Here is a 17,201-nt window from a genome sequence, read left to right as displayed (position 1 = left end):
TCTCAAAATTACTTTAAATGCACACACTTCAGCACGCTCATCGCTGGTTGGCTGTCATAGCATGACCGTAGCTCGAAAATTGTGCAACTTATCTGGAAAATTTTTCTCCATTCGACGTTCCGTACTGCAAATCTGACTTCATTATTAGGCTGTTCCTCTCCACCCAGTATACTGCTGCGGCATCCCAAATATCCGCTGTGTTCTATATCAATAAAATTATAAATCGAGTGGCTTACACATTGTTACTGCGTGATATGGTAAGCTCAAGGATGTGTGTAAAGAATGGTACAGATTGTTATGAGGTCAAATATTTTTATTTTCTTTAGAATAGCTTACTTGCAGACATATGCCTCCATTTTTATCTGTCTCGTTTACAAGTTCACATATGAATTCACAGAGAATAATCAAGTGTCCACTGAATTGTTGGTTTATTGAGTATTCGTACGTTGGATGAATAGGTCAATTGCACTCAGCCGCTAGTTTAGTACTAGCTGGAGGAGGTATACACAACCGTGGTTGCCTTTTTTAAATAAAAAAGATAAATAAGTAGAATGTTGCACATACAGGTGTAGTGCCGCATTAAAAATGTTGTATCACTATGATATATCTGAGAAACTGGTAAGGACATATTTCATACTAAGTTCGCTGTAGGTTTATTGAAGAATAGTTAGGCACTTGCATTCTCAGTTGAATACATGTGTGAGCGAAATATTGGGGTGTCGAGGAAGAGGTACTCTAAAGATGAACACCTACTCCTGCGTACAGGTTTCACCCGTCGGCTGCGGTCCGTCTTTGAGGGGTATCGAGATAGTCGCCACGGGATGGCACCAGCGCAGTACTGGAGGTGTCTTCGTCTGCGTCTGCTCGGCTCAGGTGGTGAGGCGGTGGGGTGGGCCGTTTATTCGCAGCCCTTGACGAGCGGGTGCAGGGAGACGGAGGCGCCGGCGCAGCCCACGGTGTTCTGGATGTAGTCCTGGAAGTTGCTCTCCAGCACCCACATGAGTCGCTTGTACCCTGGCACCACCTGCGTGGCCAGCCGGCACTCGCCGGCCTGCTGCACCAGCATGAAGTTCTCTTCCTTGAAGCAGGTCTCCGTGTTCCACAGGTAGATCTCGCTGTCGCCCTTGTAGCGGAAGAAGAGGGCGGTGCCGCCGTCCGTACCCAGGATGACGAGGTTGGTGGGTTTGGGGCCGACGTCGACGACGGTGCCGCGCGCGTTTCCGCGCCTCAGGTGCGCCGTCTTGATGGAGAAGAGCCGGCCCGAGGACAGGTAGGTGAAGTAGAGCACGGTGGTGCCGCACGGCTTGCGGACGAGCGCCAGGTAGAGGACGTCGCGGCGCAGGCAGCCGTCGGTGACCGCCTTGGGCAGCACCACGCGGAAGCCGCGGCCGGCCGTCACGTCGAACACGATGATGGCGCGCGTCGCCGCGTCGCTCACGTAGATGAAGACGCGCCCGTCCTCGGCGTAGTCGACCACCAGGTACTGCAGCCGGCTGGCCGAGCACACCAGCCCGGACAGGTCGATCACCTTCACCACCTTGCCGGTCTTCACGTTGATGGCGACGATCTTGGGCGGGCAGCGGCGGATGGGCTGGTCCAGGGTGTTGACGATGCCGACGTCGAGCACCCAGAGGATGTCCTGCGGGTCGAGGAACAGGTCGACGACCGACTGCAGGGCCTGGCAGTTGCCCTCCTCCTGGAGGCTCCAGCAGGGGAAGGGGCTCAGCACCGCCTGGTGATCCTTGCTCTTGAGCGACAGCTTGCCCAGCGTGAAGGGCACGCCCGGCTTGTAGCGCGGCGTCGCCACGATGGCCTCGTCCTTGAAGATCTGCACGCGCGTCGCGATGATGTTGCGCGACACGTAGCGGCCCGACGAGGCGTAGATGTTGCGCGTGGACGTGCACGGCCAGGCCAGGTTGGCTCCGTTCAGCGTGAACGTCAGCTCGGGCAGCAGCGACTTGTCGCACGACGCCGCCACCAGCGACAGGCCGGCGGCAGCCAGCAGCAGCCACGATAGGGACGTCATCTGCACAGCAGCCAGTCCACAAGTGTACGACCAGTTATGGCGAACAGCGGCTACGTACAAGAGAGAGTCCCTCTCACAAGGCAAAAATTAAAAGATTTCTGAACATAACAGTTTACTGTCCATATACACTTTTTTTCACTAGCTGCTTATATTCTATGACCCACCGTCTAATTTCTTATGGTGGGTCGTATATTGCCACTTAGCCGCTGTGACTGGTTCCGGGGTCCGCAGTGACTGAAAGTAACACCACACCGGCTCCCGTCCCCACTCACACCGTTGCCCGTGTCCCGCCACGTGGAGGCGGGCTCTGTTTAGATCCATTTGATATTTTTTTTTTTGTGCAGCGTTAGAAAAACGTATAACTAATACAAAATCAAGTAAGATATTAATAAACAAAACGAAATCAAATATTTAGAAAGAAGGAAGGAAGAGAACTGAATAGAGAAGTTATAGGTATAATATTGCCCGTCACCTGGTTGTCCATATACAGCCAAACTTTTGCACGTTGTATAAAAACCGCTGCTGCTGTTAATAAATCCTTTATTAAATGCACACCCGTTCTCTTCATTTAACGCCGGCCACTGTGGCCGAGTGGCTCTAGGCGCTTCAGTCTCGAACTGCGTTACTACTACCGTCGCAGGTTCGAATACTGCGTCCGCAGCTCGTGGTCTCGCGGTCGCGTTCTCACTTCCCGAGCACGGGGTCCCGGGTTCGATTCCCGGCGGGGTCAGGGATTTTTCACCTGCCTCGAGACGACTGGTTGTTTGTGTTGTCCTCATCAGTTCATCATCATTCATGAATGTGGCGAGTTTCGGCTGAGCAAAGGTTCGAAATTTGTGCCGGTGCTGATAACCGTGCAGTTGAGCGCCCCCACAAACCAAACATCATCATCATCATCATCATCGAATCCTGCCTCGGGCATGGATGTGTGTGATGTCGTTAGGCTACTTAGGTTTAAGTAGTTCCAAGTCTGGGGACTGATGACCTCAGATGTTAAGTCCCATAGTGCTTAGAGCCATTTCAACCATTTGAAACTTAATTTAAATTTTATCATTAGGTGCAAATGTTATAGTGCTCAAGACACATTAACAGTCCGATCCCAAACCTTCCTCTAAAGTTTGGGAAATTTCTCAAAAAAGATATAGATTAAAACGCGGCGATCATCAGCCAAAGCGCTGGGACAGAATGCTGCGACTGCCTTAGACGCCCGGTTTCGTGTACAGCAGTCGCACCTTTACGTCCCAGACGGCTTCGGCTCAGGTTCCAGTTTCATTGCCTCATTTTAATCCATAATTATGGCTTTTCGCGAAATTTCTCAAATTTTAAAGAAATAATTGGAATCGGACTGTAAAATGGATTGACCACTATAATACTTACACCCGATGACGTGATTTAAATTACGAACCGGTCGTACCTCTAATAAAGGATTTACAACAGCTGCAGCGATATGTCTTTCAGCGTGTAAAAGGCTTTTATTTAGTAGCTGACGGTCCCCAGATATATAATAACTAAGGAATGACCACAGATGTATGAAATTATGGTATTATCTCTTGGCTGAGATATTTTTTCAAGAAGAGTTAGTCATTATTTCGAGAAAGAGCCTTTCGCCTCATTCATATTCTTTTTGAATGTTCACTGTAAAAGCAACGGCACATTTAGGGAACTGGTTAAATAAGCTACATAAGGAGTCGAAATTGTGAATATCGCAAAGTTATTTCGTATAAAGCATTACAACACTTTTTCACCGTATTACGAGTTTTAGGGGAAAATGTATATCCTGCAGTGAACTCTGGTGATGCTTAGAAATACACGGAAACGCTTTTACTATGCTGTTTGCGACTAAGACATTATTCACTTAAAATACGACTACAGACGTAAGGCTACGTAAGTTAACTTGTATGCAATATAATATACACGATCTGTTACAAAAAAGAGAACAAATGTGTCTTAGCCTAAACGCATATTATCGCCTCAAACTGACTGTTCCCAGAGCAAGCAGCCGTTCAGGCCGCAAGTAAAAAATACTGACAAGAAACTTACAAAATCTGATGCGCTTTCTCCGTCAGTCACTTTTACGACAATACGCTACATACTGAGTCGTGGGAAATTTCCTACGTAGCTTCAGACTTTAACCGGTTCCATTATAATGTAGATAAATGTGTCGAGTAGGACAGACAGTTCTTGAAAAAAAATGGTTCAAATGGCTCTGAGCACTATGGGACTTAACATCTGAGGTCATCAGTCGCGTACAACTTAGAACTACTTAAACTAACTAACCTAAGGACATCACACACACCGATGCCCGAGGCAGGATTCGAACCTGCGACTGTAGCGGTAGCGCGGTTCCAGACTGAAACGCCTATAACCGCTCGGCCGCACCGGCGGTCGACATGCAGTTCTCTTGACCTTTAGATTATGAATACGTTAAACGAATAAAGTAAAATTCATAGTACTGACTTTCTAACGAACATCATTTGCAAAGGCCGACTGAAGACCTAAAATACTTCTAATAGTACTCAAACTGGGCAGAGAAATAGTCAGAGGCAAACGGACGTAGAAGAAGACAGCTTTCTTCGAAAGAAGACTTGTCTAATGTTTGATATTATGACCGAAGTCGGGAAGAAGCACATTAGGTTCACAGATTTGTATGCAGTTGTGGCAGCTGTTGAACTGCTTGCAAAGTAGCGTTACAGAATGGTGTTACAGGGAAGTGGACAAGAAGAGAGCGATCTCAAGAGATCGTAGAAAGAATATGAGTGGAAAGAGGAGCGAAAAATTTTCCAGTATAGGTGCACTTGAGGGGTTTCTGCTCCTAGGTGTCCGATGTAAGTCTTCATGGACGGCTAAAACTGCAGAGGAGAAAAGGATGTACAGGTTACTGAGGGCGTGAGTTGCAAAGCGCATGCGGAGGTGAAGGGATCGGCACGGCCTAAAGAAGCAGTAAAATATCAAGCTACTCTTACGACAGATTACAACAAAATTAAAATGGACAAATAAAGTTATTTTGATGCCCTAAAGTGTTATTCATAAGGAGAAGCACCACTTCTTGGGTGTTTGCTGACGGACAGTGCATACTGACAAAACTGATGCTCACCCCCGATTTAGACCAAGTAGATAAGTTTGCCCCAAACGATATTTACTACGAGGCGGGCGATTTGATAGCTGATTCACATTATTACTTTTCATGTACGTCTCCAGAAAATCACGCCCACCCCGATGATTCCGGTGAAAAGGAACACAAATGATAGACCTATTCTGGCCAAGTCAGGCGTCCGAGATTGCATCAATATCTTAAACATATTTTGCTGATGCAATGTCACTGGCGTATCTTTACTGAGAGACAACTTGCACGTTTCTTGCAAAACTGAAATGTCGTCTTCCCGATTTCCTGACAAATACGGGCATTTCAATTCTTGGTCATGTATCGAGACTGAATGGCATGAATCTGCCCAAGTCCGTCACGGAAGGCCAGTTGTACAGGACATCACGGTTAGGTTGTGGTCCGAGGTTAGCGAGGATCTGCAGGCCAGCTTATTCTGAGAAGCGCTGAAGAGCTGCTCTGCATCGGGTCGTGTCTCCAGGGCAGCAGTCGAGGCACTGAAACCGTCGGTCATCGCTCTCTGTAATGGGGAGTACCACCGAAAAGACAGGTGGATACCGAGATATATTTCATCATCATTGCCGCACTTACACAGTACAATTGGGAAACGCGGATGATTGATTAAACGTTCATCCCAATTCAATTTCCAGCTCTAATCAAGATAGAAGCCAAAACGTGGCTTTCCACTTTTTATTTTCAGTGCCTCTTGTACATACGTAGAATCTGCGATGTGTAAAAGTAACTGGATAGCAAATTGCTCCTTCACAAAACCTACATTGATTTATAAAGCTTCGTGTTTTCAGCCAGTCGAAACAGAAAGCCTCCCTGAGTGCATTATGTTGTGGGTTGGCAGGAGAGCCAACACCGGGTATGAGAGGAAGCCGAAAGGCACGCGTTTTAGCTCACGCAGGCTGGCGTGAGGTCTGGAACAGGACAAGGAAATTAGAATTTAGAAAAACGGACGTAGCTGGTGGAATACTTAACTTTAATCCATTAATGATGAGCGTCGCTCTTGACGGTACATGTTTTACAGTATCAATAGTAACTGGTAGTGGCACCTTGCTAGGTCGTAGCAAATGACGTAGCTGAAGGCTATGCTAACTATCGTCTCGGCAAATGAGAGCGTATTTTGTCAGTGAACCATCGCTAGCAAAGTCGGTTGTACAACTGGGGCGAGTGCTAGGAAGTCTCTCTAGACCTGCCGTGTGGCGGCGCTCGGTCTGCAATCACTGATAGTGGCGACACGCGGATCCGACGTATACTAACGGACCGCGGCCGATTTAAAGGCTACCACCTAGCAAGTGCGGTGTCTGGCGGTGGCACCACACATTAACCGCTCAATTTTCCGGATAATTAAATAGATTTTTCGTACACATTTGTGAATACCGCTAAAGATCTCGTAGACCATGTTAGTCTGGTCTACTTGCACTTTACACATGTCTCGGCAAAAGGTAGGACTTTTCTTCCATTAAACACACAGTTACTGTCATCTTAGTTCTCACCAAGAACTTGCTCCAGAACTTGGGCACGACGTCTGTTTCCAGAAGGTGAATTAGACACATTATAGTAAACAAAAAATTATGGAGTGTGGATAAAGCCAACTTTTGACTAGCTGAAGTAGGGCAGTACATTTTTCAAACTTTAACCTCTGTCCAGCCTTGTAATAGCAGTTTAATACACTTCCTTAGTCCATTTTTAAATAATGACATAAACTTCATATGTGCTGTAACTTTTCTTTCTGATACTGCAAAAACTGCTTTGGAAAATTGAAGTTTTTCTAAATGCGAAAACAACTGCCAAGGTACAAAATGATGATGTGGGTAACAACAAATATTCTATTTAAATTTAAAAGGATTGCATTCAAGAAAATCAGAATTGCATACAATCGTCTATATGTTACGTTATTACTCTACTACTCACCAATAATCAGTAAGGACAATTAAAGTAAGCAGAAGTGTTACCAGAAATCAGATACAAGTTAAATACATTTTGAAGTAGAAGCTATTGTAAACCAACAGAAACGTCTATCTTCAAGACAAATAACATTAGTAAGACACTAAATAAACTCAGTTCATTTGCAAGTATCACATGTTCCTTCTTCTGTATGAAAGTACAAGAGAGTGTACGACCAACTAAGAATGGCTTAACTCTCCACAGGCTACATTAACAGTTCTAAAAAGATATATACCATTTTTCACCATAAAACACGATACCAGAAGACTTAGCAATATATTCCAAACAACTTTAAAATAATGTACAGCAATTACACGTGCAGAACGCTGCACAAAACGCGTCATATCTAACTAAGAAAATTGCGGAAGCTGCTTATGGCAGACTGTCATTCGTTCATGTGATTCTAAAGTCAGTCACTAGACTGAATACCGACCAAACAACGTCCTGTGTTCCTCGGCACACTGCCATCTATGTACAACCAGACTCCCCTATGCGCTCGCGACGTACCGTTTCCGATGGTTCGGTGGATCACGATCCCAGTTCAGCCTAGTGCTGAGCTGCCAATACAAATTCTGTAACTGATTTCAAGCGAAGCCGCCTGAGGATTGCATAAATCGTAATATTTAGACAAACTTCACTGGTTCATCTGGTAACTGGCGTTCAGGGAGCTGTAAGTAGCATCTCCTTTAGAAATAGGAGGACATTTTCTTGCAACTTAATTTGTCTGCGGTACCGTCTTGCGCCAAATCTTATATAACCAAAGACACGACCAGTGGAGTTCGTCGGAATGCTCAGTCGGTGAGTGGCACATCACTTTTCTTTTTCTTTTTTCGTGTGAAAGGCAGGATGCGAGCGCGAAAGGAAAGCTAGAACTTTTTGGGACGGCCGCCAGGAAGCAGTAAAGAGCACACATGCTCAACTTTCTTCCATCCGTCTCGGCACATTCTCACTGTCGTGTGCATGCATAATCCCCTCGCGAAATGCGACACTCTCTTCCCTTACGTAAGCCGACTACACATAACCTCATTTCTACTTGGGAAACGGAAACAATGTCTTACTACTCAAGAAACCGTCAAGTTGCTACGTGGTGCGGAATCTTTACTGAGCAGTGTATATTTGCATAGTGCACTTGGATGAGGTGTTCTAACCTCGTAAATGCAGGTATACTGTTTCCAACAAAACCATACCTAGTGTTGCACTGCGGTGTCTAAGACAAGTTCCACATTCATGACAACATGCATTAATTTTTCTTCCGAAACGAAAGACTACATACACCTGTATCAGGACGAAAACAAAAGAGAGTTTGTGGATTTACAAATTACTTGTGAATAAAAATAAAGACTGTGGTAATAATGTTTTGAACATGGCTGTGATCAGCAACCGTAATTAATGACAGTGTCGCAAATTTCCAGCCAACCGGTTGCAAATAGAATTTAAAATTCTGTAACAAGTTTTCAATAATAATAACTGATACGTAGTGCAGCTTGGCGTTAGCGCCATATTTAAAGAATTTTAAAATGTTTTACGCATTTTCGTTATAAAAATTAAAACAGTCCAGGTAATTTCTGAAAACTTATATTAGATAATGGACAAGTCTCCGACGAGTATTTTGATGGATGTTGTGTACCTATGTTATAAATAGATTTGAAAAAAGCATAGGTCCTCCACTATGGAACTTTCACCGCTTCTCCACAAACACATTTACTCTCCCCGAGGCCACCTCACGATTCGCTGCTGGAGCATGAGAAGAATCGTCGATAAGATTCCGAATGAGCTGTGATTTCTCTGATTTTTCTCAGCGTGGTAATTTCAAGAGACGAATGTGAGAGGAAGCAGTCAGTTCCCCGACTATTCTTGGAAAGTGCACTCTCCGAACTTCAATTCTAAATCCATCCGTGACGTATCACGCCTCTCTTGCTGCGTCTGCCAGAAGAATTTGTCGGGTTTCTCCGCTACACTTTCATGCATACTACCTCTACGAGCTAATCAGCTTCGGTGACGTATCGTGTGTCTTTCGCTAGTAACACTCCCACATCTGGAACGCTTATAAGGACAAATAACAGAAGGAAGAGAAGAAGATGATCCTTAGATTTTCGATGATTTGAAAATGTTGCAGACAGGCCCAACGATCTCCATAAAAAGACTCTGTACGGAAGTGTATCATACATAATATCAAAGGATACGTTTAAAATGACAAGATCTGGCTATGGCGAAAGATTCTAAGAAGGTAGCACTAATTCCCTCCGGCATACGAGGTGAGAAACAACTCGACAGAGCAGAGATTTCGTATTCGTCATGTTTTTTTTCCGTTTTATGGAGCCATCTACGCCAACGATACTAGAGCATGAAGCGAGTCACTACCTTCGACCATAAATATAATAGACTTGCCCTGTCGTCATTTTCGTGGCTCCAACATCTCTGGGGTAAAGTCACGTGAATGTTGGCAAAATATAGTTGTTTCGTGTTGCGCTTCTGGCTGTACTCAGCGTTTTGTCGGGGGAAATGGCATTACATTTCACGTGTGTTTCTATGATAGTGCAGATGCGTTTATTGAAATCTGCTGAAGTGACTTTTATATGTTTTTTACACTTTAAATACAGTATCACGTAAATTAAAGTGTTGAAAGCGATGCCTGTAAAGTCAGACTCATATTACATTTTGGAACGTATCTGTGATAATTCGGTTACAGAAGTAAGTATAACTGTTTCTCGTTCCTACTCATAGGTTCCCTAAGGATGAAAACCGAAGGCAGCTTTGGATGCAGGCCCTGAAACGGAAAAACTTTAAGCCGTCTGCACATACGCGACTTTTTGTATATACAAGTGAAATTATAATTAGGTAAGAGCACCTATAGTCGACACATGAAGAGAATTTTTTTCTACCTTCTAATACTATTAAATAAATGTAGGTTCCAAAATTATTTTCTGAAACTTCAAAGTCTCACCTTTCATCTAAAATGTCATTTTTTTAAACTGATAGTTTAAACTTTTGTAAAAATAGTAGGAACTGAACCTTTGAAGTGCACCTAAAATTGATACTCTAAAATGGACCTGCTCCTAAAGTGGACAATTTTGGCATCTATAGTTGACGTAATTCCCATATCCCATTTTCTCTTATAAGTGACTAGAGCTCAAAACGCGGCGAATCCAATATTTAAAGTTTTGACGCGAGCCCACTCTTCTGTTTAAAAGAATTTTAACGACATTTTACTTTAATTGATAGCTTATAGTAATTTCGTCCCGCTGCCCACCAGAGGGGCGTTCGATGTATTTGTTAGATTTTATAAATGGTACTGCGAACAAATCCAGGTCAAATGTAGTTCTGACATAATTTTTCGCAAATAAAAAAGCAATTTTTGTTGGAAGCGTTTGGTACTCAATTGAGAAATGTGGGGAAAATATGATACAAACATAGGATGGCAGACCGCTGATTTGAAATCCCGCCACGTTTTGCCAACAGTCACGTGGTTTATGTTGGAGCCACACCAGCCCTACAGCTTCTGCACAGCAAGGCCAGTCTACTAGTATCTATGGTCGAAGGTCACTACGTACATAGTTCAAAGAACGCCAGTTACAAAGAAGGGATTTGCTGTAGTCTCCACTACGTTTCAGTCCACCCGCGAAGCTGAGTGGCCAGGGCGGCCGACTGCCATGTGAAAGACCCTGAGTCGATTCCCGGTACTGCCAGTGCATTTTCCTTGGCTGGAGGACAGCAACGGGCTGCACTAAGAGTCGTGAAGCCAACTGAGGAGCCACTTGACCTAGCAGTAGCGGCTGCAGGCCACGAAAACTGACAACAGCTGGGAGTGCGGTGTGAAGACTTTCCGCCCCTTCTTACCGCACCCAATCACGTAATTCGCGGGAGATAACATGGCCATCGGTTCGCACCGAAGGGCCCACCAGGGCCTGTGGACTAAGTTCACGTTTACTTTTTACTTTTTTTCAGTAAGCAATGGACGTGCATTAAGAGGTTACGATCTGGATCTCCCTGAAAGGGAATTCAGACTTGAACATGTATTCTACGTTTTCCAAGGCAGAGCTTTTTGAAATTGTCAGGGATGTGAGCAGTAGTAGTGATAGTAAATTCGATTATTACTTGTATTTTATTGTCAGTCTCCTTACTACTCACTTTAAAAAAAAATCCCGTGTCAGTTTCTATATGTATTCTGCCTCGTGTAGGTAGATGTCAACGGCCTTGCCGCAGTCGTAACATCGGTTCCCGTCAGATCACCGAAGTTAAGCGCTATCTGGCTGGGCTAGCACTTGGATGGGTGACCGTCTGGTCTGCCGAGCGCTGTTGGCAGGCGCGGCGCACTCAGCCCTTGTGAGGCAAACCGGGGAGCTACTTGACTGAGGAGTAGCGGCTCCGGTCTCGTAAACTGTTACAGGGACAGGAGAGCGGTGTGCTGACCACATGCCACTCCGTATTCGCATCCAGTGACGCCCCTGGGCTGAGAGGATGACACGGCGGCCGGTCGGTACCGTTGGGCCTTCCAAGGCCTGTTCGGACAGAGTTTAGTTTAGTTTAGTTTAGTAGATAAGTGTTGGTGTCTATATTTATCCGTATCGTATGCGATACAATTCAGTTTTTGGAATGTGAGCTGCAAAAGAAAATTAACAAAGCAATACAAATAGTAACTGCTATCACATACACCATTCCTACCTCTGACGCTTGCAGATAACTGTATAATTATCGGAAACCACTGATGAGATATTTCTTCTTCGGAAAAGTTCACAGTATGACCTCTTAATGTATGTTCATTCACGGTTAAGACGCTATATACAATGTGGAATGTCAGTTCTTCAGGCCTCACCTGCACTTTTTTTGAAAAACTTGCATACTGTGTACTATACATGCAGTGATTCTTTCCGTGTGGAAACATCTTTAGCTCAGACGGTACCACATGGCTTGCGAAAATACACAAAGAGAAACTGTAGCTGAGTTTCCCCACATAAATCGGTAGGAGGAAATCTTACGTCCTTGGAATCTACTTGGAACACTGGTCCTTCGACAATTTGCTCCTAAAACTCGCTTTACACAATGCGTTAAAGTAGACGGCTTAAAAAAAAAAGAGAGAGAGAGTCGCGAGGAAGCCTTTCAATTTAGATTTGGAAATACAGATTTTGAGATTTAAACAGCAAATATTATGTAACCTCATTGTCGGCCGGTGTGGCCGAGCGGTTCTAGGCGCTTCAGTCTGGAACCGCGCAACCGCTACGGTCGCAGGTTCGAATCCTGCCTCGGGCATGGATGTGTTTGATGTCCTTAGGTTAGTTAGGTTTAAGTAGTTCTAAGTTCTAGGGGACTGATGACCTCAGCTGTTAAGTCCCATAGTGCTCAGAGCCATTCGAACCATTTGAAGAACTTATGATATAAATGCAAATCATCATATTACATATGGCTCTGTTAATAAATCTTACAAGCATTACAAAAATGAAATATCTAACTAGCATTTTATCAAAACAGTTTATGTACATTCTGGGGTTACTCAACAACTCCAAATTATCAGCCAACTCCTCTACAGTAACGCACTGGTAAAACAAAAAGATCTTCACCTTGCTTACATGAAGACTTCTGCTTCCAAGTTCAACAATATTGGCATACCTACATTAATCTAACACTTGGTGCCTTGACCAGCACACCACGATAACTGCCTGCTCCATCATCTTTCCCTCACAGACACCTACCTACAACTGAGCTCTCTTACTCCAACACTATAATGATCTCAGCCCAGAAGCAGTATCTCTGGTCTGCGATCTTATACAAATGTTCCTCAGTATACTCCTTTTAATTTCACCATTCATATTTTTAATTTATGTTGTGAGCCTATTAAAAATGACACCAGCACAACAACGTACGCCCTTCGATACTATTATTATTCAAGCGTAAATCTGTCTCTGTCTCACGTTTAGTAAGTGACGTGACACTCCTTCTGACTGGGATCGCTTAATTAGGTACAAATTGTACGAGAGAGTGCAGAAAATGGTAAAAGTGGTGCTAGCCTCTTCGATGTCACCCTGCACAAATTTTCCTAGACAGACGACGTCTTCTGGAAATGCACAAAGATATTAAAGAATATGATGTTTTATAACAGAACACAGAGGAAAGAATCAAAGTAAATATGAATTAAATGTTAGTGGTGGTGAAAGTCATACAGATGGCGAAGACAACAGTGTTTAGTTTTTGCATGAGATGCTAAACAGCGAAATTCTACGAAAGCTGTAGTATATCTATCGCCGTACAACAGAAGCCTACGAATCCTTATTTCCGCGCCGGCCGGTGTGGCCGTGCGGTTAAAGGCGCTTCAGTCTGGAACCGCGTGACCGCTACGGTCGCAGGTTCGAATCCTGCCTCGGGCATGGATGTGCGTGATGTCCTTAGGTTAGTTAGGTTTAATTAGTTCTAAGTTCTAGGCGACTGATGACCTCAGAAGTTAAGTCGCATAGTGCTCAGAACCAATCAAATCAAACCTTATTTCCGCGCATCGTTCGTCGAGGGAACTGCGTGGAGCAAACAATAGATACTGCACATCACACTACGTTATGGCATAATATGACGAACGTAATCAAGTAAAATTAGAAATTCGGGGCATATAATAATAAAATTTGTTTTTCCTGGCGAATAGGTATGTCAAAGAATATCTAATTTAATCCAAGAGGTTTGTTCCTAAATCATGTTCAGAAGTAGGAAATATGCTACTAATGAACGGCGTCATGGAAGGAGGTCATGAGATGAATATAAACGAAAGTGAAACACGAGTAATGGAACATAGCTGAATTAAGTAATTCGAAGCACTTGAGATGAGACGCTAAAAGTAGTTGTTCAGTTTTGCCATTCTGATAGCACAATAGCTGATGATGGGGGAAGTAGATGCGATATAAAAATAAAGATTGAAAATATTAACAAAAGCATCTGTTTACATCCAATATAAATTTAAGTATTGGGAGTGTAGGTACACGTGCACCATAAACAGTTCAGACGAAAAGAGAACAGAAGATTTTGATATGTGGTACGGTAGGAGAGTACTGAAGATTAGATGGGTAAATCGGATAACTAATTAAGAAATACTCAGTAGAATCGGGGAGAAAAGAAATTTATGCCACAGCATCACTAGAAGTAGGGATCCGTTGACTAGACAATCCTGAAGCCTGAATAGATGGTTAATTTTTTGATCTGATGAGTGAGGTGGGTGAGGGGAGGTTTAAAATTATATGTAGGAGACTAGGGCTCGAACGCAGTAAGTAGGATTAAGTAACTCTAGGTTGCAATTATTACGCAGAGATGAACGTACAGGATAGACTAGCGTGGAGATATACATAAAATCAGTCTTCATTTAAAAAGAATGGAAGAAACACGGATTAGAAAGAAAATTTTTAATTACGTTAGTAAGCTGAAAAAAACAGTAGGATGGATAGAAGCACTAATGAAAGACGCCAACAAAATAGGTGGTACAGAAGAAATAATACTTGACAGGAATCACTTCAGGCTACTGATAGAAAACGCAAACTATGAAGAAGATGCGCCAAAACCTCGACCCAAGAGAGTGTGGACAGATGAGCAGAGACGAGCAGTTGGCGAGAAATTGAAGAAGTACTGGGAAGAAGGAAGAAAAATAAACACCATATGTCTTAAGTTGTATGCGGTCCATAGTTGGCCAAACTCATAACTAAATAAAAAATCAGTCTTCATATTGAGGACCACAGCAACAGTGGAACTTCAGTGGGCGATTGAAACGGTATACGAAACATGAATGTGATCAGACTTGTTACCGTTCCCATTTTGTCACAGAGTTGCGTCAGAGAGGAAATGCGCTCCAGGCAGTGCCTGTGGTGTCTGTACGTACCTCGGTACCCCTTGCGGTGATGGACGTTTGTGGACGGACCGCTGGAGGCCGAAGAGTACCGGCGGTCGGGCAGGCGCTCCCTTTATACGCCGCCCCCGCGGCCGAGTTTTGCCACCGCTGCACAACAAGCGGCATTGTTGACAGAAGCCGGCGGCGCTTGGCCAACGCGCTGGCCGCGCGCCCCCGATGTACGCCAGCCCCAGGCATCCGCGAAGCGCACTCCGCCACGCCCCGAGCCTAAGCAGAACCACACCTGGAATCGCGTCTCCGAAGTTAGAGCCTGTAAACACCGAAATTAACTGTCGATTGTAACTGTCATTTAACCGTCAAAGAATTAGATCTCCCCAAAAGCAATCGTGTTTTTCTATGTTATTTTCCGTATCGATCACATTTTTATTTATTTTTTAAACTATGTGGAAGACCGGAGCACATTTACATGGATTTCTTTTCGGAATTTTCTAAATTTTTTGGTTAGATTTATCGTGTCTAAAATTATTTGGTCTTATGACATGATTATTCAAGTATAATTGATTATTTACACCTCTGACTCAACATTACGTTCAGAGTGCAAAGTAATTTTATATAGGCTGGAGTGCATGAACGTTCCCCGTATATGGGGCAGGTTTACGTACCTATGTGGTCACATGTACGCATATCTTAGAACACAATAATTAATAAACAAAACACACTAATAAACGCTTCAAAATATGTTTTGTTTGCAGTAAAAAATATACTTTCTTACACTAATTAAGATGGTAAAAAACAACGGATTTACTGACAGTATACAAATTTTTTGGCGTATTTCCATCTGTTAGCTTAACTTGGCTTTCATAGAAATTTGAATCTTAACTAACTTAATTAACTGTTCATCATAACTATCCAAGTTGCAATTTATGCACTCAAAACATAATGCGTGTCCTGTGGCACAATCGTAGTGAGCCCATCTTTTAAGTCTACGTCAGTGGACTCCATGCCTGATTTACTTTTGATTGTTTGTATCGTTTCAAGCAATAAATACAAACGCAATTTACATCATCTTCAATAGAACCCGGAACGTGATAAAAGAAAGCTAGCAGAACTGGATGGGAGCGCTTGTTTACTTACGGTTTCAAAGAGATACTTTGTGAGAGAAGACTGAGAGGAAGAGGTAGATACAGGATGACAGGTAGAAAGAGAAGCGGAAACCACGCGGACCTGAAAAGCATAGCAGTAGACATAAGAACATAGAGAATTACGACATGAAAACCTGCCTTTGGGAGGTACACTAATCATTACGTCAGAAGTAGGCCTATCCATATTTTTCCTTCTTCTTGCTTTTATAGTATCTCGCCAGCGTCAGTCCTTGCTCTCATAGAATCACTTCTTTCTGCTTGAGTTTCATTAGGTCCAAATAGCTTCTTTTAGAAATTTTCCTGTGCCTTAATTTTTTTTTGATTGCAGTTTCCATCTGCTGTTATCTTAAAATTTCCATTACTGGGGCGTTAGCAACGATGGCAATGCAGAATACTGTGAAAATCTTCCACAACGAAACTGCGTAAACTTGCCCGTCGCCATATTTGATTTGGAAACTACACAGTAACTTCTTTCAGATTACACAAATGTAGCTTGTAAAGTAGAATAATCTTCTGAAACCGAAAATATATTTATCTGTTCTCGATGATAAAAGCTATGCTCCCAAGAAGAATCAATATTTGAGTAACACAATTCACTCACCAAGCATAAAAGCACAAATAGTTATGTTCTTCACACTAAGAGCTTCAGTAAACTGGTGCCGTGAAGTGAGAGCCCTCAGTGGATGACGGTACTTAGCTTCCCCTGTCGGTAACGCTCTAGCAAGCATGGTTCCCGAAAAAAGTACTGTCCGTAAATGTGCCGTGCATCGGTCTCCGCTACGCCTTCAACCGTTTCGACGTAAGTAATCATCGGAATCGCAGTAAATGAATGGTGACGCAATGTGCCTCCTCAGTGCTAATACGAGGGTAAGTAAATTATTATCCGCAAATTAGTTATAGAATTTCATTGTAATCAAATAGGAAACTTAGAAGAACATCATTTTTCGGCATAGTCTCCTTGCGTTTCAACACACTTAGTCCATCGTTGTACAAGCTTCCTGATGCCCTCATAAAAGAAGGTTTTCGGTTGAGCTGCGAGCCAGGAATGCACCGCTTCTTTCACTGCTTCGTCCGAGGCAAATCGACGGCCCCTTAATGCCTGTTTGAATGGGCCAAACAAGGGATAGTCAGAATGGGAAAGATCGGGACTATATGCAGGATGATCCA

The 17,201-nt window shown here is 43.6% G+C and overlaps 2 protein-coding genes across 2 annotated transcripts in view; one reads left to right on the top strand and one right to left on the bottom strand.

The window, feature by feature from the left end:
* Positions 1–898: 898 nt before the first annotated feature.
* LOC126149979 (major royal jelly protein 1-like) lies at positions 899–15,027 on the bottom strand. The gene is made up of 2 exons (XM_049915844.1): positions 14,923–15,027; positions 899–2,026 (listed from the first exon to the last, which is right to left on the bottom strand). Exon 2 carries the CDS (start codon positions 2,024–2,026, stop codon positions 899–901), a length of 1,128 nt encoding a protein of 375 aa, XP_049771801.1. The 5' UTR covers positions 14,923–15,027.
* LOC126161260 (major royal jelly protein 1-like) overlaps positions 1,253–17,201 on the top strand; it is a 297,792-nt gene continuing 281,843 nt past the window's right edge. The window contains exon 1 of the mRNA XM_049916999.1: positions 1,253–1,270. The gene's annotated coding sequence lies outside the window, so the exon portion shown is untranslated. The remainder of the gene's footprint in view (positions 1,271–17,201) is intronic.

This window comes from Schistocerca cancellata, chromosome 2 (genome assembly GCF_023864275.1).
Source record: "Schistocerca cancellata isolate TAMUIC-IGC-003103 chromosome 2, iqSchCanc2.1, whole genome shotgun sequence".
NCBI lineage: Eukaryota > Metazoa > Arthropoda > Insecta > Orthoptera > Acrididae > Schistocerca > Schistocerca cancellata.
This window is presented reverse-complemented; position numbering and strand designations above follow the sequence as displayed.

Coding starts and splice junctions, on each gene's coding strand:
- LOC126149979 (XM_049915844.1), bottom strand. CDS start 2,026: ATGACGTCCCTATCGTGGCTGCTGCTGGCTGCCGCCGGCCTGTCGCTG.